At 40.2% G+C, this 22,795-nt stretch overlaps 1 protein-coding gene across 3 annotated transcripts in view; it reads left to right on the forward strand.

Annotated features, from left to right (window-relative positions):
- LOC108758765 (uncharacterized) overlaps positions 1–22,795 on the forward strand; it is a 181,162-nt gene that overhangs the window by 50,719 nt on the left and 107,648 nt on the right. For 2 of the 3 annotated variants that reach the window (XM_018503855.1, XM_018503857.1), the window contains exon 2: positions 14,810–16,937. In XM_018503855.1, coding sequence (XP_018359357.1) covers positions 15,297–16,937 — 1,641 coding nt within the window. In that variant the 5' untranslated portion in view covers positions 14,810–15,296. Of the gene's footprint in view, positions 1–4,146; positions 4,187–14,809; positions 16,938–22,795 lie in introns of those variants that run through there. The other variant, XM_018503856.1, reaches the window with a different exon arrangement.

The following is a 22,795-nucleotide window of genomic DNA, read 5'->3' on the forward strand; positions in this document are numbered from 1 at the left end:
CGACCAAGTCAGTAATTCGCGTCGCGAGGTCGTTGAGACTACCAACCTCGCTTCATAACCGGCGGCTACTCGTCGCTGCCGGGTGTCATTGTTGTAATCGTGCTCGTCACCGATGTCATTTAGGGAGCGTAGGCGAACTACCTCGGGGTCGGCGAACAATGGCAAATAGTTGGCTCGTTATTATCGTTCGCTCGCATGATGCGAATACCGTCGTGACCTGCTCGCGGCTATCAAACGCGAATCAGCGCGAACGAGATCGTTTACACGATGTTAATCGACGTCGAAATTAAGGATTTATCATATCTATTTTTACAAATCACAGTATTTGTACTTTAAATAAGTTATGTACATATAAAAGTTGTATTTATAACATTCTATTTTTTTTTAATGACGATTTTATTGTTTATTTATTTTATTATTTATTATTTTTATTATAAATTAAAATTGAAAAAACAATGATAAGAATTAAACATTTTTTTTGTATAAGTACTTTAAAGTGTTCAAAATGATTTATGCGAAGTTTCATTGCGAGTCAGAGATTAATTACAAAGGAAGAAATAAATATTTTGTTTATTTATAGAATAACTAATTTCTGTATCGCAATGTAACTTTCCATAAATTATCTCGAATATTTAAAATATTTTTATTTAAAGAATTGAGATTTTTGTCAAAAATATTTCATAATATAATTACAAAACAAAGAGTAACTCTCGAGAATGTCAAATAAGACAAAAACAAATCGGGCTAATGAGAGTTTTTGCGCGGTAATTAGTGCGAAGATGATTATCAAATTTTTCAATTTATGAACTTTTAATCAATGTATTATATAACGCGGATAATAATAATTACAGACGTTTTGGCTTTATTTCGAACCGTCTTTAGTGTTTTGAGCTAAAAAATGAATTCCTACTTCTTTATTTCATAATATATTTTTATGTATTTCTATTAGAATTCAGATAAAAAAATATTACTATTTATTGAAATAACTTTTGATCCAAATGACAAAACGTCGCAAAATTTTTTGTATTATTTAAATGCGATCTAGAATTTTTTAATAATTTTTGCATTATTTTGAGAATATTTATAATACGATTTCAAGCGTGAAATAAGCGAACTATGGGTCTTGTGAGCTAAGAAGTTTACGTCTTCGGAAGGATGCGAATGGAGGAGATCGGTGATTTAAACGGCTGCGACGAGATCATTATGCAAAATACGTTGCATGCCACGCTTTTGAAGAGTGCTCAAGTTACGTCATCGTAGATTTTATTTTCGGCTTGCCGCGCGAGATTGCCCTTGTCTTCTCGAAATTATATGCGCCGGAGTCACGTCGATGTTCCAAATCGCGGGATCACGTTTCTATCGATCGGCTGTCAGTTTTATATTCATCGTACTTTACGATCTTTGGACGTCTCTTCAATTCGTCGCATGTCGCATACGGAGTCCTTTGATCGTAACGACGGAACGTCAAAAAGAAAAGTGTCTGTGGGAGCGGATGAAAAGTGGGCGAAGCTTGTGAATTTGTGTAACCGGTACTCGCACGCGTTTTGTCATTTGGTTTTTTTTTTCTATTTAGACGGAACACGCGCGAATGGAAATCCGTGAGAAATTTCTATCTATACACCTCTAATCTACCCACGTCGGTTATGCACGCACACCTGCGTCGGCCGAGACAATGTTACAACGATTCTCCGCCGTGAAACTCTTCGTCCCTCTACCTTACATATATTAGTTTGACAAGTCGCCCACGCGACGTTCGTGTAGCAACAACGGCGCCGATTCCGCGGATGTTCCTCGAGAATTTCGCGATTCTCTCGCGCTCGTTGAGGCGTGTCTTCCACCGTGCATCGCTCGTCGCACTTTAGCACTCGAGTAACTCGCAACAGCGATAAAATAACTCGTACTCGAGACTTTCGCTCTCTCGGTATAATTATTTACTATTTTTTCCCAAACGTTTTTCTCTTTGCTACAGAGATCAAACACCTCGGCGTCGCTGCGGCTTAATTTTTCTATTTTATCAGCATCTTACTTTCTCACAACAAAACAACTTTCTCGAAAAAATTAAAATTCTAAAACTTATTGTAAGAATGTATTATTAATGTTTGATACGTCTCTAATGTATAAGGACGATACCGTGTGGAATTCTCCTACACTCGTTTCCCAACGCTTGACAGGCGCACCGTTTTCGCTTGCGTTTCGTGCCACGGCAGTCACGAGCCTCAACGTGCGAGCGCGCAACGTGCGAATTTAAAATCGGCGGCGATATAATTAACACGCCAATCAGTAACAAAAGATCGGTGCGCGCATGCACGTCGCTCTAATGACCGGCGATGCGCCGGCAATTAATGAGTCCGGCCGTGTACAGCCCCGTTAATTATATAAAAGTTCACGCTTTCCTCGCTCGCGGCACGTGTCTCTTCTTTCCTCCTTGTCCGTCTTGTTTTTCCATTTTTATCTCTTACTTCCTCCGTCTTCCGCTTCCTCTCTTTTTTTCTTCCTTCTATGCACCCGCGCCCGGTATCATTCCCGTGGTTGCACGCATAATTAGCGTTGTCGTGCATCATATTTGGCCACGGTTGCGTGCGCGCTTCTTTGGTAGTACCAAGCGGGATATTATCGTGATGCATCATTATCGGAGCGAAAGGGAGATTTCGTATCTATCTATCTATCTACTACACCGTGCCGTTTCGCGGCAGAATTTGCGCGAATCAGCGAACGATTTTGCGTTTTCACGTGAGTTTTCTAATGCTGCGACTTGTTACGGTACTTAACGTCTATATAAAGAATAATTTCATCATTTTTTGCACATTTATTAGATACTCAAGAGATAGTATTGCGTTTCATTTGATGTAATTAATTCGAATATCTTTTTCATACTTCAAGAAAGTGAATACTTAAATATTAAAGGATCAAATTTAAAATCAATTCCTTACACGGAGAGAATTTTTTCTTATAATTTATCCTGAAAATATGGTAGTCTTGGAACAACGTTATATTTCAAAGAATTTTATGTAAATTTTTCTTATTCATTAATAAAACTATAATAAAATATAAGATAAGTTTGATTAATTTTACTGAAGTGTATAGTAAAAATCTTTAAAATATTGTATTGTACACTGAAAAAAAGTCTAGTTATAGCTATCAAATATTGAGTAAAATAGTTTCAACTAAATGTTGAGGTAATATAACTAAACATAAGTTTACCTTTACAAATATTTAGTAAATATTACTAAACAGTATTACCGACGGTAATACTTACTATATATTTGTAAAAGTAAACTTATGTTTAGTTATATTACCTCAACATTTAGTTGAAACTATTTCACTTAATATTTGATAGCTATAACTAGACTTTTTTTTCAGTGTACCATAACTACTATATTTTCAGGAGGTAAATTAAAAAAAATTCTCTCTGAATGTGATATTTTGCTATTTTTTATATTTGTTACATTTCGTTATTTTTTTATATTTTATTTCCAAATGTGTATTAAAATGTATTATTTTAATTTGAAACATTAAATTAAAAAAATTGCTAATCAACCCATCTAATTAATTCATTTCTTTGATTAAATTATTCAATTTCAAAATAATGGCATTCATATTAACATAAATATATTATATACATAAATAATAAATTAAATTTAAGTTAAATTAATATATTTTTTTAATTATTCTATTTGACTCCATTATTTTAATAAAATTGATGACATTGAATAGAATCCAATGGTGACCTGTAAGAGTAATTAAAAATAACTCAAATTGGATATAATTTAATACTATGAATTTAACAGCGAAGGATCTTAAATTCTAGAGCAGATATTTATCAATTCATAAAAATAGCGACTGAACTCGAGCCTTCTTGGAATCTATAATAAATATTCCAATCGAATCGCTATTTACTGTTGCCTCAGGATGCGACTACGGGCCACTATATAAGCCATAAAGTCTCCTCTTCGTTTGCAAGAATAGAGGCACCCGGATCCCGACTCGCAGCAGCGAGAAAAATGCGCCCGCACGTCGCGTAACTCTACGCTCGCGTAGGTGCGCGAACAATGCGTGCGCGCGTGGCGTGTCAAAAGACGACGATGCCGTCGTCGGTTCTAGCTCGCTGCTGTCATAAGAGATTTTGCCCTTCTTACGTTACTCGCGGGAGAGAGAGAGAGAGAGAGAGAGAGAGAGAGAATTAAGAGTAACATTACGTTACTCGCGTACCGAGAGGAAGCGTTTTCTACGCAGTGAGCTACGCAGCAAGGACGCGTTAATCATGTTACCATAATTAAAATTTCGTAGATAAAAAAAATTTCGTGGTTTTCATAATCAATGCCGAGAAATTTCTAGAATTAATTAGTCGAGTTCAGCGGGCGTGCGATATTTCCATCCCGAGTATTCTCTGTTAACATTTAGGTATCTTCCATAAATATCTCTTTCAATTGATGTTTCTTCATTATTCTAATTGTATAATTAACGTTTTCACCGTGCAGAAATCGTTATCGTTAGACTTTCACGTTGATCCTTTGCTCTGAGTGGCACCTCGGGGTTTCCTCATTCGCGAAACATCGCTACATATATATATCTTTTTTTTTCCGCTCAGTTTATAACGGGTGGCGTATACGCTCTGCTTACGGGGATTTCTAACATCACGGCTTGCTGCTCGCAAGACGGCCTTAATGGCCGAGTTGTATTAACGGCGCCTTACTCTTCTTTTTCCATTTTGTCCAATTCATGAGAGAAAGCGCGCTCCGGGATGCGCACGTCCGTGGAATGAGTATGAAAAGCCGTTGGCGAATTAGCGGCTCTGTATTTTTGATCGACATACTATTTTTATTGTAATGCGCGCGTCGTTTTGCGCCGTGGCGTTTTCGCAGGAGAGATTACAGGCTCGATTAACATTTTCGTAAGACAGGCAACCGACGAGCGGCCTCGTTAAATCGGTAAGTCGAGAACGTCGCGTGTCTTATTGCAATTTTAGACGTAATCGATGGCGATGCTTCTGAGCAGGAAGTACATATAATTACGACGATAATTCTTAATTATTATTTTACTCGATGCATCATCACCAGTTGACGTGGCCTGAGATTTCTCTTTTCTGTGTATATACTATTTTCGTGTATATATACTATTATTTGTGTTATCCGGTCAGGGCGAACTAAAAGTTCGCAGGGTATTGCGTACACACATTCAATCGTGCATATATCGAATCGCGGTATGATATCGGAATGTAACAATCACGTTACACCACGATTCGCTCGGCCGAATCTCCGGAGACGCGCGGAGCGGAGCGGAGCGAAGCGGAGTTACGTACAGGTATACTACACGTGATGCACACGTGCTAGCCCGCTATCGATTTCGCGAGCACCAATTATTTTCCTCTTGCGCCGAGGACGTCTACCCCGGGCCGCCGGGGGTGGATGGGTGGCACCGCGGGGGCTGCGGGCGGAAAGGGAGCTCGACGGCGCAGGGCCACTGGCCGCCGAGGTCAAAGTACGCCGATGCACGCTTGAAAATCCATTAAGCGAGAGCGGGCCGTTCGCGGTATTGTAAAAGTATTTACCGCGCGTGCATTCGCGGCGACTCGCGTGATTACCACTTAATTGCGTTACCGCGCTTCTGTCCTTCCCGGACGTCTGAATAAAGCACCGAGCGTTGAAAAGCGTATGGTGATTTGTAAAGTTAATCCACTAGCGATGTCAACGGCATGCGCCCGTTATATGAACACGGAAATTTAAGAGTCGTGACCAAAAATGTCTGAAACTGAAATATTTGAAACTTGGTCGTGGAGAGAGAGCGGGAATTCGAGGCTGTATACGTAACTCCGATATTATCCAGACTGTACGAAATTACGCTACTTTTCCGTGATTATTGTCGACGTAGGTCGGTGACATATTACGGAACACCGCAACGGATGGTCTAATATAGCCGTCCTCAGTCGAAACCGCGCGTTCCATCAACATAGTTCGAGCGCAAGCGGACGATGAGTATAGAGAGTATGTACGTGGTATAATTACGGACTTGAGGTGTCCACATTGCGACGGGCGGACCCCTATTAACCTGGATCCCCCACCGTCGAAAATCATTCAAAAGTTATACGAAATATTACTTAATAATACTTAAATTTTGGGAGGCCAACTTCACGCTAGCCCCCCAATATTAAAAAATCGAATATTTCTTTTTTGCATTCGTTTGCTCATCGTTTGCTCACGAATGCTCCGTCGGAATTTTCGTTTGCTCACCCTTAGTTCAAAAGTTATACGAAATTTAAATTTTGTGGGGTCAATTTCAAGCTAGCCCCCCAACATTAAAAAATCGGATAATTTTTTTTTGCATTCGTTTGTTCATCGTTTGCTCACGAATGCTCCGTCGGAATTTTCGTTTGCTCACCCTTAGTTCAAAAGGCAGGCGGGCGATAATTAAGAGAACTGTGTACTCTGAGTATTCAGCCGCCTCTACTCTGGGGATAATTTGGGATAATCGCGTTATTTGCGTTCAGCTAGACGGACTTAAATTCTTTTTATCGCGATGCGATTGAATGGCGACTTATCGACACGGTCGTCTCGTGCCAACGACTGCTACGCGCCAGCGCAATATGCTAATTTTATGATCTATCACATGAACATCCTTTAATTTCTCTCTCGCCATTAATGTCCCAGGTAATTATCTTGACGACCGAGCGAGATCCGAACTAAAGACAGAGGAGGGAGATGAAGAAAATTAAATTCTTGAGAAAATCAGGTCCAAATTTTCTCACCGCGGAACTATCAAGTGCGACGTCTTGCCTAATGTTATCCAAGTGTTGCGACTCTCGCTGTTGTTACCGCTGCAACTTTAATAGCAAGGATGCGCTTCCTCGTAACTTGGTACGCGGCATTCTCCTAATTGGGTGTCGGCCACATACGTAATTCCGGAATTAAAAGTTACCGTACGTTTCGCCGTACGTATAATTAGCTTGATGCCGTCCGGTACAGCCTACATTGCGTTTACTAGGGTAAACGTGTGCCAACTCATCGCCGTACATATTCAGCCTCATGAGCGAGAATCTTTCCCACAGTACTATTACGGAATTGTATAGCTCTTTGTCGGAAGATCTTTTAAGCGATTTCTAAACTAACAGATGGAAAATTCTATTTTACTTTCTCATATTTAATGATATAGCGCACATATATTTTATCATTTGTATTATTTTTTAAATTAAATTTTGCATTAACTTTTACATCAATTGATTTTTTTTTATAGTATCTTGTTTCATTTTTTATTCTTTAATTTTAATTCGCTGAAAATGGTTCAAATATGTGCTGAAACATACTCTATTATATTTTATGCAACTTCATGAATATATTTATTATTTTCATTTAAAATCGCACTTAATTACTTATCTCCTATTAGTTTTATTGCCTTTTTTATGATTGTTTTGGAAAACATTAATTAATTTATTTATTGTTGATACTTATACATTTTTATATTATTTAAATCTTATTCTAATGACGAATTGTACGTGATATTTTAATTAAACGAGTAAAGAAAGAGGATTACTTCAGCTTCTCATTCTCCTCTTGATAATAGAGGGATAACAACACCGACCCCTGCGCCTCTATTATGGCGCCCATCATCATCTCGACGTAGCTATTGGCTGAGTAGTGTATTGTTCGCTGAAAGTGTCCTTCCTATTCCCGAAGAACTTGCGGTAGGCTCGTGTCACGCTCGCAGGAATTCGCTCGTCGCGTGACCAAAATAACGATTGTCCCAACAACAAGGGATGTCTCTGCGTATAGATTTCTCGTGTAGACGTGCCACTAAGTTCGTCCATTTTCCTCTTTCTTTCCTGGTTCCCTATCATTGTTATCATTGTTGTTGTTTTCCTTGTTGTCGTGCTCGGTTGTTACATCTTCTACCTCACCGGCAGCAGATACCTATTACTGCTTTCCGTGCTAGTTATCTTTATTGTTCCTAATTATCCAGTATACTGATGCAATTATCGTTCGCTCGCTTCGAAATTTTAACTCACGCAAAATTTGTGTGAGGCGTCTTTATACATGTCTGATATACAACGAGCCTGCATAAAACATGATTAAAGCTTCTGTTTATTCACCACTATTATCTCAAAAAGCGAGAGAATACACACAATAAACATTCCTGTAAAACATATTAATATGGAAATATGTTTCAATAAAATAACACAATCGATACTTGACACCAATGTGTAAAATGTATACTTAAAATTCCGGAAAATTCCTTTTATTTTGTTAATTGATAACTAATCATGTATGAAAATGAATTATATGTAATAAAAAATGGAATAAGCTATGTTTGCATGTTATGATAAATTAATAATATATAGAAATAAATATGATATAATTTCTTCTCACGTGAATGTTGTTTTATTGAAAAGTATTCAAATAATTTACAAGAATTTTTATTCTGTTTTTTCTCACACTTCTAACGCCATAATTCTGAAATAGTAGTGAAAGAACAGGAGTTTTAAGAATGTTTAATGAAAACTTAAAAACACATAATTCCAGAAATGAGAGTAAAATGACGGCGAATGATGCAATCGCGACTCGCACTTCAAGGAATATGTCATCGTAAAATTGTAAAAAGAAATGTACTTGTTTTCCGGATATGTAAAATCGCGGTTAAAGTCTATTCTACAATGTATTCTTTGTTTTCTGTTTCTTGCTTTTTGCTCCTTGCTTCTTCTCCCTTTGCAACCGTTTTATCGACAATTGTATTTCTTGCTACGTGTTTCCTGTTTCTTCCGAAGTTAGTTAACTTTTATCTCGGGCGACATAAAACAAAAAACCGGATAAGAAGCAAAAATACAAGATGTATAAAATAGCAAAAAGCAAGAAACAGAAAACAAAAAGTACATTGCAGAATAACCATAAAAGATGACAAATTCATGCCAAGGGAACTTGACAGATGAAACGAAGAATCGATTTTACCAGGTCGTGGCTTGGAAGTTGAAGTTGTACTGTACTCTACGTCGCAGCGATATTCAACCTTCTTTATCTTCCGCTCATTCGTGCCCTTCGAGCTGTGCCAACACGCTTCCGCTTATCGAGCCCATATTTAGACGGACATTTATTGCCATATTTTATGTACCTGTCAGTGTCTCGACGACGCGGAAACGTATTTCTTTAATGATTGCTCGACGATTTGTCGAAATGGTCCTTTATTCTCAATATCCCTATAAATGAGAGTTTCGCGTGTGCACCATTCAGAAATATTCGAATATATATGTGATGTCACTTTTAATTTACATCGTTTTGAGAATCAGGCGTTTTTATATCTCTAACTAATAAAACAAAAGAGATTCATTATTGTAGCGAAAAGTCAGTTTTGTTATACTCTCTAAATCTAAATCAATGGTTAATCATTGATTATTCAAAGTATGTCATTGGTTGCCAGTGAATTTACAGTGCAATTCAACTAAAAAATCGATGAAATGTGGAATTAATTATATATATAATGCTATAATTACTTATTAGTTACATAATGTTCACATTTCCTTTCTTTTTTAATTGCGAATTTTATTAGTATCATACTTGGGACTGATAATCAATGATACTCACTAATTCAAATTTACGGAGTAAGCTATTTCTAACAGAAATTCTTTCGATTATTGCTAATAATTAATCTTTTTATTACGAAAAACGTTTCCTCGAACAAATGGCGAGGTGAATCCGCGCGATTGTTACAGAAATTACAGAAGTATGACGGAATCGAATTGTGTAACGAAAAAGAATGAGTCAGGCGTGTCTTCACATAGTGACATAGCGCACTGATGTAGAGGAAAACAATTGTTGTTTGCGCGCGATGAAATCGACAGGTCATAACGTGCTGCGTGGAATTGACAAACGCGGTTTTAACACGTCCACGTATGCATACGTGGGATCTTGTGACTGCAGCTTGCCGTGAAACACGGAAATCTCTTCCGCTCAATAAATCATACTGCGAATTACCCAACTGCGCAATCCCACCGAGCGGCAATGCAAATCTGTCGTAAGTCACAAACTCCGTATTGAATTGGACCGAGGGGGTAACCACTTAATGTAATCTTGGGACAAAGTCCTCGAAATCATTAGAAAATTCATATGAAATCTCTACGTATAATCCGATAATTACATATGCAACCACAAAAAATTATTGTATATGATATTAAAATTAATTAAATAAAAATATAATAGTAATAGTTATTTTTTTTAATTAAATAAAAAAAATCGTATATTTTATCCAATTACTTCATATGTAGTGAAAAAAATTATTTGTAATCAGATGAAATCATATGAAATCATGTAATCTGCGGGACAATATTTCAGCTAGTGGTTACCCCCTCGAATTGGACCGTACCAAAGCACGTTAGTAGTATGATCGAGACATCCTCTTCATCCGACGACTAAGAGTTAACTGACTCACCGATAAGTAATTCCATCTTAATTGCACACTAAAAAAGAATAATGGAGTGAGCACACATTTTAATAGCACGTTGTTGCATCGTGACTGGTCGCCTGCAATCCTTTCTCCATTACAAGGATAGTACATTCTAAAGATATATCAAGTTGATTGTTAACGCTTAAGCCTCGATTGAGATAAATAACTAACTATTTAATTTCTCTTTGTGTCAGAGTTCGTATTTTTCTACTTCGTTCTGACGTGTTTAACTATACATATCTTGTGCATTGCGTTCTTATTTTCTACGACAAGTCTGTGATTCGTCTGAAAGCGGAAATCTGCGAGTCTGCAACAGTCCGTCATATGTGTTTTTTCCTGTCGTGAATCGCGCAATCCGCCTCCTTTCAAAACTGATCCGGAGTCCTGGACGATGCGCCCGAGGAGGAAGAGCTTTCAAATTTCTTTCGTAACGAATCTTGAGCAAGTCGCGGCGCCGCCCGAGCGCGCTTATTATATACCGGGCCTGCAATTAGTTACGGCCGAAGATTCCGGCCAATTACGTTAACCAGGTTGACTCGCGCTATACAGAGCGCAAATGCGCGCGGATTACGTCTGCGTTCTCTTGCGGTGTTCTGTTGCGCGCGAAGTCATCGAACAAAGCGAGGTGAGAGTTTCGCGAGATATGTGTACACGCCGATCAGCCGATACTCGTGCACGGTGCTCTATTTAATGTACATTAATCCGGGAGTAGCCATCTTATTTTTTTCGTTTTACACCTCAATTAAAATCACTGTTGTTAACAACATATTATTGTTTTCCGATTTATTGGCATTTGAATATCATGAATATGAATCTATTTACAATTTTCTGAAAAAAGTAAGCAGAAATCAAATAAATAACCAGAATAAGCACATTAAATAGCTTATTACATCAGTATTTCTAAAATGTAAATATTTTTATTGATATAAAACTTTTGTATTACGATGGAATTGCATATTTAGAGATTCATAAAGAATAGTTTCTAAAAAAGAAAGAACATATGTTTAAAAGGAAAGAAAACAGTACAATATTTAGTTTTAAAACATTCATATTTTCTCACCGCTGGGGTATAAAAACACCCCAGGTGACTATTTCCGAATTAAGGGAACTTCTATCAGATTCTGCGAGGGATTTACTATTGATTTTACAGTAGAAATTTGAAGAGCCATCACCATTTCTGATATTAACTATTTTTAACGCGAGTCATAAATAAAACGTTTGTGATATTATGAGCTGCTAAATTAAAATTCTGTTACATTCAGAGATATAAAAGAGTTTTTCAACATGTGCAGGTACCTTCATCAGTTGAAACTCATTGCTTTTATTCTAATTAGACAGGTACATTCCGCGCGCAATGACTGCCGACTTTATGCCCTGAATGCTATTCGGCCCACAATTTTCTAGGATGATGTATATCGCACGGTCGCAACATCCTTTTCTAGGATGATGTATTTGACACGGTCAAATCGTCGAGCTAATTGACTGGCGCTTTCGCGTTCCGCGAGAACATTCGCGCGTTCGCAACGAGAGCGCGAACCGACCACTTTGCATTCGCCAAAGTGCGCTGGCCGTAAAATACGATTTAAACTTAAAGCCGGATCGTCGTTTCCAAGAATATAATGGTATATATAAATATTGCGAGTCGACTACCGCGAGCAACCAGAGCTGCACGAATAAAGATGAGAGTTTATTACGTGATGATTGCGTATATATACGCTGCAATCGTTGGAATAAATTACGTTACGCGTTCTCGAAAAAAAAGAAAAGAAAAGAAAAGAACGTGATGCGATCCGTATAGGTGAGGTGCCCGAGAAATGTCGATCTCAAGGACAGAGAGATTGCATCGAAAGGAAAGGATCCCGGTGAAGTCAAGAGGCGAGTGGCGCGAACAAGTTCGCTTCGAGACCGATGGGTAATCGCCGCGGATCGCGCGCGGAAAAACGATCGATTGACCGGCAAATGTCCGATATCTAATTGGCGGCGCGCGAAATTGACGGTCTTTGCGCGCGATCCGCGGCTGTTCCATTACACGTCATTATTGTTGCGACAGACGGCTCGGGGATCGATTTCGCAAGAACGCGCGCGCGCGAACTTTTATCCGCGCGAACGGCCTTGCCTTTTCGCATCGCGCACGTCGCAGCCGCTGTCGTGTCGATGTGTAGGTGTCACTTGCTTTCCCGCCTTGAAAAACCTTTCACTGTTTTGCGCACCTACATACGTACAGACACGTAGTAGACGGCCGCGTTAGATCATTGCTACAAAGCTAGAGAAATCCTGGGGAGCGGTGTGTAAGTAACTTGCTTCATATAGAACTCAGCACGAGCGAGTGGATTCCATTTCGATCGCGTCGCCGTACCTATAGGGTGTTGCGGAGTCGCCGGATGTATTACGCACTATTATTGTTGCGACGTGGATAATTGCTTAAAACTCACATGCGATACGAGTGGATCAAGTCTTGCCTCGGATATATCGTGTGACGACATATCGACGAAGCGAACGCAGCCTCGTTTGCAAGGAACTTAATTAAGATATGAGGTTGACCTAGTACCACGGCGATGTTGCAGTCTTCTCGCAGCTTTCTTAATCTGGGAATAGTCACTTGGGATATTTTTCCTCAGCTGTGAAAAAGTGTGAAACGTAAAATATTGTTTTGTATGGATGTTATTTAACATTTTGTTCTTTAACAACTATTCTTCACGAACCTTTATAAATGTGCAATTTAAAAACCCGTAATAAATAAGTATTATAATAAAATTTTTATTTTTTACAAATATTGTCATAATAAACTCTTAACGTATTTATTCTGTTTAATATTTGTTTGGTTTCTATTTTTCTCAGAAAATTGCGGTTAAATTCTATATCTATAATGCTCTCAAATACTAATAAATCGAAAAATAATAATATACAATATGTTGTTAATAATAATAATTTTAATTGGTAAAAAATAATTCAGGTGATTGTTTACGTAAAAAAAAAGAACAATGACTGCTGCCGAGTTAACGTTTGTCTCCAGTAACTCCGCTGATACTTAGAGACGCCAACCCGTTTAATGAAATACGAAAGTTTTTGCAACATGTACTTCTTTCCTCACTTTCAAATTGATTTTTAAACATTGTTGCACCGTTAAGTACACCGGATCTTTTTAATCAGTCGCCAAACGTTCTTTACAAATGCTAATTACGTCAACGACGGTCCGGTCTGCGATAATTAGAAAATAATTGTGTCAATCCTACAGACTTAAAAAAGAAGATGCCTTTAATTTTGAAGTGAACCTCTTCCCTTCATCCCTGTTTGAAATAGTTCTGTGAATCTCGACCCTTCTTTTCTCCCCCTCCCACAGCTTTTTTTCTGATACGTTGCATTGATTCTACATCGAGCAGCATGCCAATGCATCATTGATTTTTAATCATTGTACTAAAACTTGACTTATGATTTTGTTTCATTAATCATGTTTCATTGGCGCGAAGCTTATTGACGATGCTTCAATGAAAATTCTGTTATTGTTACATTTGTTACGCCGTGTTGCAATTTCAGCAACGTACAACCATACATACTTCGCAAAGTATATATAATCAAACAGCAAACAAACATCGTATTTGCATCCGGACGCGATACGCTCTAATTCTGTACTTCTATTTACATTTACCCTCACATTTACCATCTAATTTTCTAGTATCATATTTTAGTAGAAAAGTAGAACTACGTTTGTAATGTACTTTGTCACACAGTTCACACGGGAAATATATTGAGTTAAGCATATCTAGTAATGTATGTATAAATTCAGAGATGAGTAGATTTAGCAAGTATTTGAAAATACTCTTATCTGTTTATTTAAATATCTCTTAAGAAATCTTTGATTAACATTTTACTTGTAAGTTTTATCTGATATCAATACATCTTACATCAACGTTAAATTTATCCCTTAATCGTATACATTAATTATACATAGATTGTATATCTAACACGATATTTCTGCTTAGAACTCTGCTTAGATTTCCGAGAAAATGCTTGTTCCACCTCGTTGTTCGCGCATTGTCGTAGAAACGCGGCAAACTTTCATAGAAAACACCTCGATAGCAATCCCGATACCGTGCCTCGAACACTGGCCGCAGAACGACCTTCAACTCTCGCCGATCCCTCCAACAAATCAACTCGTTGGAGTTTCGACAGCTAATTCTAGGAATAATCATCGCACCGTCGCGTTCACCCACATTTCACGCGAGTCATGACTATAAAATCATTCTCTCCCTGACGCAACTGCCGCCCAATTCACTTCATCAAACATTTTGATTTTTCACGAATGCGCCACCGACGGACGCTTCGTTTCATCGTAGCCATTTTTCTTTTGAGTTGCCATTCCCTACCCTGTTCCTACTTTCTGTTACAGATCTCATATCATCTATAGGCACCGCGTTCATCCGGTAACGACGAGGATGTAGCCCATGTGGGGCTTTTCAACGAGAGCGAACCGCACGAATTTCAAGTCAAGACGATGATGATGCGCGCGATACAGGGAAGAGGAATTGACCGAGGGAAGAACAGGTCAGCGTAGAAGAAAGAAGGAGAGGATTCCTCTTTGCTTACTCGCGAGAGAACACGCCGGATGTTATCGCGAGACTGATAAAAACACTGCCAGGAGTAATGACGAGCTAGATTGCCGCTTCGTCCGCTGAACCGTTCCTTGGTCGATCTTAGCTTTTGCTCCTCGCTAACTGCCCCTCTACCTGCCCCCTCCTCTCCCTTCCTGCCAGTCCCCCTTCGTGTCAGTCCTGCCTTCGTCACGTATACACGTACACGCTTATATTAATATATACACACACACACCCGTTCTCTCTCCCTCGAGAGATCAAAGACTGAAAATAAAAGGTGGCGACATGTTGGGCGTGAGTCAGCCGGGCAACACGCCCTCGAGCTTGCGGCACTCGGCGAGCTTCTCGTGCTTGCAACGCGGCACCGCCGGCGAGGGTCATCGCGCGAGGACCTCAACATTGCTGCAACAGCCGAGTCTACAACTGAGCAACGGTCATCATCAGTACACGTCCAGCGGCCAGGCGGCGGCAGCTGCGGCCGCGGCGGCCGCGCACTGCTCCCTCCTGCAGCATCACCAGCAACAATCCCGCGAACCGTTCGATCCTGTCCTTCAGGACGGCAACGATTACGGCTTCGTGCGGATCCGACCACGGTTGCGCAGCACGAATGCAACCTTGTATCACGAGGAGGAGGTGGCGGCCGCGAAGAACGCCCTGAGGGAACAGCGCGGCGACGCCGCCGCGTTTAGCGACCGAGAATGCGATTCCAATTTCAGAGACTGCCCGTTGAAAGTCAAGGATCACCGCGACCTCTCGCCGAAAGGAACGGCCAAGAACCAGAATCCATTGCGGGGCGCGTTAATCCTTTTTACTTCAACATCATCCTGGTGGAAGGCCCGACAACGGGAGGAACAGCTAAATGCAACTGGCGGTGCCACTGCCGCTATCAGCGCACCGTCCTCAGAACGGAAATGGTCGGGTACTTCGATGGCGTCACCCTCGAATGAGAGAAAGTGGCCGTCCTCGATGACGTCGCCTACGAATGAACGGAAGTGGTCCGTGGGTAACAGCCTGTTGACGTCACCGGCGAATGAGAGGAAGTGGAACAGATCCTCGGTTTCGTCCACATCGACGAACCAACAGGATCGGAAATGGCGATCCCTTGGCGCACTTTTAAGGACTCCCGTCGGAGCTAGCGGTAGTTCTCACGTTAGCCAGAATTCCCTGTCTCACAACATGAGCGTATCCATGATCGAGAGTGATCACTTCCGCGAGGAATCGCGAGGGTCGAGCTGTAAGACGCGCTACCAACAACCGACGTCTTACTCGGCACGAGTGTCCCGTGTCAGTAGAGACGTTTACCGGGAGAACGGAGAGTTTGGTCAAATTGCTGGCAAGTCAAAGGTCAGCCGCAGGTTGTACCAAGATAGCGAACCGACGATCGAGCTCGACGAGAGACACATTACGCAGCGTAACCGACATCAGCTGGATGATCCCGAACAATGCAGGAGCATTAGAGAAGGACGCGACCATTGCAGAGCCGCGGAACAGAGCGCTTTAGAAACTCGCGGCACGACCTCCACTACACGATCGAGCCGCGCACAAAGCTTTTATCTTCTGGACGACTTTCTGCGGCCGCAGCCGCAGCAGCCGAGCAACAAGTGCATGTTGAATCTGTACATGTCCCCGTCGCACGCCGTCAAATGCGGCAACGAGCATGGCAGGTCGTGCGAGGTCAGGCAGGCGGCCTGCCAGCAGGCGAACGTCAGCAGCAATATTACGCCGCCGCGACGCCACAACTCGAGCTCGGACAGCCTCGAAGTGGCTACCAGTCCACTGCCGCCGCCGGTGCCGCCGCCGCCGCCGCATCAGGCTGCCGGGAACGCGCGGGACCGCGAACGGAATGAGAACCCGAAGGAGCCGAGTAAGGACGTGTGCCCGTGCAAACTATGCTGGACCAATATGCAGAGATCCCTTGTGGAAGAGGTAAGTGAAGTCCCCCTCGAGGGGTGCGCCGGACAATAATTGAGTCGTTCGTCACGCCGCGTACTCCACGCTCGGAGATCCGCGGGAGATTCCGCTTGAGAAATGAGGCTATGATTAAGGGACTTTGACAAAGGATCGCGTTGGACGCAGGTCGCCGTCCCTGTCTGGCCGATTCGTCATATATACGAACGTACGGCCCGTCTCCGACCAATCTCGTTCATACGCCTTTTACACATACATTTATTCTTAAGTAAAGTAGTTACATTTAGATTTTAATAGTCCATTTTAATGAAGGATTATTGAATTTTCATATCCTTTTAGATGTAGTTGTTAGACGCTAGCATCGTTGGAAGATATATCGGTATGAAATAAAACTAAATATACATACAGAGAAATACATATTGTACACAAATAATATATGTTTGTTTCAAGTATTTCAAAAGTTCATATATGTTCACAAATTTGTCACAAGTTCATCACAAGCATCAAATTTATTCAAAATATATTCTGAATCCTAGTAAGTTTAATATTTCAAGAAGATACTGTATATTCAAGATAATACTGAAGATTAAATTAAAATTAGATTTGCTTATTATATGAAATCGCTTTTTTGATCAATTTTATAATTTCTTTAAAAAAAAAAATAAATTCTTGTTTTAGTACATAATAATAGGTTTTATCAAATTTCTAACAAGTATATTTTAAGATTACTATCAAGAAAATATTCTTTGTTAAAGAGAACCGTTACTTAAAGGAAGAAAGTAAATCGAGTATAATCACTTTTCTTAGTAATAGAATATTTTTCTGTGTATAAACATAGGAGGTTTTTTTGTATATATGTAAGATATGTACGTAAGAAATTTTGCTTACGACTCTTTCGTACAATTTAGAGCCGATTTTCTTTTAACAAAAATACCGATATATACATATACGGTTATGAATTCTAAAACATGAACGAGTAATGAAATGTTATTTTTTGGTGTAATTTCAACGAATCTGACTTTAATAGAATTTTAATTTGCGGCTTAATATCGTTGAGATATCTAACGTTAAAGACTATAAAGTAAGGAAATACTTGTTCGGATACTTAACGGAATCCTCCTGAAAGAAATCGATACGTCTGAAAGAGAAACCGAATAAGCGACACGGCATTTCGCCTGGACGGGGAATTGGCCGGTTCGTTGAATTTTATCGTAATCGTTATCCAGGATGTTTATGTCGCGGTGAGTAACTTTCACCCTGGCGTGCGCCACGACTCCGCGATCGCGCGAAGATAGACGTTCGGTCGCGAAAAGATCCTCACGGTGGGTCGTCGGAAAAGTCTCCCCCGGAGAGAAGGAAGGAGAATCGACTATCCTCGACTGTCCGGTCGTCCGTCGCGTCGACGTATTTCTTTGCCGGACGACTCGCCATTAATTCGCCTCTAACCCGTTCCGCGCCGAAACGAGCGATCCTAACGCCTCTGTCAGGATCCCGCTTTTACGACCGTTTGCGTGATCGGTAGCGCACAATTCGATAGAGACGACGACGGGATCCCCAGCTTCGTGGAACACGCCGTAGTAAGCAGAGTTTGATCGGAGAAAGACGAGTTGAAGAGTTTAACCAAGAGCGATGGCTTCATAAAGTAACATCTTATCTGTCTTATAAATTAATTTTCATGGTCCCAAGGCAAGACTCGCACGGCCTCCGTGCTTTGACGTGTATAATTTATTGTATTGTATTATCTAGATTCTGTTATCAGATAAACTTTTGTAAAAGAAATTTAGAGTTTTTTAACGGGATAAGAAACCGTTGCAATTTTTTGAATATCACTAAATTTATTGTTGAACTTTCGACCGATAAATCGAAGCTGAGAGATTCGCGAAGTAGCATCGAAGATCGCGATGTCACGCGATAAACGCGGTTGGGGGATTCCATCGAGCTCTTATCTTGCGTGAAAGGCAACGCGATTACATTGATCAGCAATCGTTGGACAAGAATTCACATCATGTATTATGCGGTGACAGACGGAATAGATGAATGTAGAGACGGTGTGCACTTATCCTCGACATCTTACGATCGCGTGATTATTGCGAATAACCAGGAGCATTTCGAGCGTGATACACGTCATACGATAAGAATAATGCACGAAATTAAATTTTGCTGCATTCAAATTGGGTATAATCGCAAGTCAGATCACTTTATAATTTTTAGTATTAAATATCTTAATGATAGAGCTGCAAAAAAAGGTTGAAGTTTTATTAAAAACTCATTAATTTTTATATTTATAACTGATATTCAATATTTGCACTTTACTGATTTGTATATATATTTAACTGATATTTGATAATTTTTACATTAAAGATGGTCTGATAGAGGCTGAAACGCTTGTATATTTAGAATATTTGCCATATAATTTTTAGTATTAAAACCTGACTTGGTTCGTTAACGTAAAATCTAGCTATTATTGTGCTTTCATTTGAATTTTATTAAAGTTTTTTATTTAGAATTACACAGAAAATAAGATTTTATTCGTGTTTGTTGATGAAAAAAGGTAATTGCAGTTATACGAGATCCAGTTCTATCGAGTCTCTAATTTAGTCGAGCTCGACATGCAAAACGGCAATATATGCTGGTGCTATATCTCGAAATGCGACGTCCTATGTACAGATCGAGTTCATCGACATGTTAGCCACTTCTGTGCGTAATCGATAGTGTAGGGTCTCCTACGAATAGAATTGTAATGCGCATCACAACACCGTCCGCATCACAAACCTCTAACCGGTATCGATTACTGTGACCCGAGGAAGGCCTCACAGACGAAGAGCCACGTTTCTCTATTTGCTCAATTGAATCCAAGCAAATATGCGGTAAAGCTACGCACTCGTGCGTATGCGGAAGGGCAAAGGGAAAAAATGCACGTACATGCATAACTTTCAAAGACCTGTGGCGAAATCGAAGATAATTCAAAAAACTCGTGTGTATTATTAATCATGAATTTATATATAGACCGGTATTTATAGTCGGATCTTATATTTAAGACGGTCTTAAATACAGTCTTAAGATATCATGAACCAATCAGAGGGTCGCATTAGTGATATAAGACATTACTTAAGACGGTCTTAAATATAAGATCCGACTATAAATACCGGCCATTGAGCAATTTTTCGTTTTCTTTTACAGCTAGCGACACTTAGGGCGGTATTTATAGTCGGTGCTTATTTCAAAATCGTTTTAAGTCATATCTTAAGACGCTAATGCGGCCCTCTGATTGGTTCGTGACATCTCAAGACTGAACTTAAGACGGTCTTGAATATAAGAACTGACTATGAATATACCGGCCCAGTTTCACAACTCATGGTTAACTCTTAACCGAGGTTTATAACTTATTCCTCTAATGCTAGAATTGGAAAGAGATGAAGAATAAGTTGAATCTCGGTTAAGAGTTAACCGTGAGTAGTGAAACTGAGCCTTAGTGTTATATACGCTGTAGATCAGACCTGTTCAATTTGAGTGCCGGAGCCAAAAAGCAAAGCCATCGACGCAACAAAATTTAATGTGAATAAGATTTCATAGACTGTAAACTTTACAGTCTATGAAATCTTACCCATATTGATTTTTTCAGTGGCTTTACTTTTTGGCTCTGGAGCTCAAATTGGACAGGCCTGCTGTAGATATATCTCGGATAACTAAACATGCCGAGATTCTCGATCTTTCGTTCATTCGAACTTTCAATTGGGCACGAGGTTGAAACCAGCGATGTCGGGTTACAAGTTCACACGCTTTCCGGGTCGTGGCCCACCGTATACGCGCACACATGCACGAATCCGACGGCTTATCGCCGGGGATAAGTGGAAGCACGTGCTGGTGCTGGCGGGGGGTACCTACTGTTTGAATTGGACAGCCGCCCCGCGGCTCATCCTCACCCTTTCTTTCCTCGCTCTGACGAGCGTGTGTCGAACGTCCGTTCGTTATTTTTAGGACGCGGGGCACACGCGGCGCGGCGTGCCAAAGGGAGGAAGTCGTATTTCTAACCTTCCAGTATCTGCTCTATTATTAGTGAATGCTGGAGAGGTACACTGGGCTTAAACTGGGTTTCCGTTTGATTTTAAACACCGCGCGTTCAACGGAGAAGCACCTGCAGGCGCTTTGCTCTCGCCACTACTTGCTTGGCTCTTCTTTCTTTCTCTTTCCCTCAACGCGCGTTGTTTCCTTTCTCTATCGTTTTCAGAGCGCGCACGTTCCTCGCGCACGATGGTTTCATCCATATAAATACGACGACCGTATATCCGCAGATTTGTTTACGGTCGCGCTTACCTATTAGTCGTACCGTTTCAACCGTGCATTACCTCTCGAATGCTATTAGTGAACGTTAGAGTTATACCCACCGGGATTACCGTGTGTTTCTGAATATTGATGAATGTGGGGACATTGGAGATGTTAATTGTATTAGGAGGGTGGATGTAATTTCGATCTGAGAGTCAAATTTCCCTTTAATGACTACAAATTTGACTGGGTCGTTAATGCACTATTATGTAAATTTCCCATACGGTTCTCTCGTTTCTCATTCTCCGATTATGTAAGAGGATCATCGTTCCACGAAATGAAATTACTTATAGCCATGAAATTATTGAAGATTCTCTCAGATGGGTATTTTAGTACTTCTCACGGTCGGGACGCTCGTTGCCGGCTCTTTTAGCTCTATAAAATCGAAACGTCCTAGGTCAGGGACGCGTAACCTACGCATCCGGTTCAGACGTGTGCATTTTCACTGTCGTTGAAAGACACGCAGATTACGGCCGTCTGCGGACGGAAAATTATTAGTGATATTTATACGTAGCCGGAGAACGTGATGTTAAATTTATATGATTTCGCGCATGGCAAAATGAGAGTCGTGGATATGACCGTGAAGAGATTTCATAGAATTACACAAACTAGTGGCGTAACGACACGTCGTGAAAAGAACGAACGTAAATCTAAACGCACGATATTCTTTTTTCGATCTTTAAAACGCAAGTTCAAGTACGCTGTGATAATCAAAATGCATTAAAACCTGTTTCCAGCAATGTAGATTAACTTTAATCTCGATTGCGCTTACACTTCATCTTTTTCTAGTTCTAAGAACTAGGAAGAGAGATGAAAAGCGAGTTGAAAGGAGATTAAAGTTAATCTGCACTGGTAGAAATATGCACGAGAAAAAGACAGGGGAATTTTGAATAAAAGAAAGAGTTTCTCAGAGAAGTTTTATAATTAAATGGCATATCCGCGACATTGAAAGAAATTCCCTTGCAATTTCTATGATTTTCCTCGCGCAGTTTCGTCGACTGGCAGCAAATTACGTATCGCGTACGCGAGACGTAGAGTTGACGCGGTTAGACGACTCACGATGATGCGCGCGAAAGACCAGCGACAGAAGTGGCGATGACTACGAGTACGACGGGAGAAAAGAGCATATCATCAGGTATGCGGCTGCCGTATGTCGTACAGACACGTGCAAGGTGCAGGGAGGAAATAATCGTGTAACATCACGTCGGAAATAGAACAAACCGGTCGCCGAAAAAACACTCGTCTATGTTATTACACGGAATACGTTTTCTAATACAATTAGCTTCGTACGTACGGTTTTGCAGAAATATTTGAAAACTTAGCCAGATACATACAGATTTGAAAATAATTTTGTTGATAATATTATGGAAATTTCATTAAATTCACATTTTGGACAATCCCTGGATACGATGAAGTTTGATTTTGATATTCTTTCAAAAATTTATCCACGTTTTTCTTTTCACAACGACCAAACAATTTTGTAATCTTGTTTAGTATCGTATTTGTATATCGTTTTATCAACTATGTAAAACTTTACTTTATCGATTTAATGT

Source organism: Trachymyrmex cornetzi, unplaced genomic scaffold (assembly GCF_001594075.2).
Source record: "Trachymyrmex cornetzi isolate Tcor2-1 unplaced genomic scaffold, Tcor1.1 scaffold16, whole genome shotgun sequence".
Classification (NCBI taxonomy): Eukaryota; Metazoa; Arthropoda; class Insecta; order Hymenoptera; family Formicidae; genus Trachymyrmex; species Trachymyrmex cornetzi.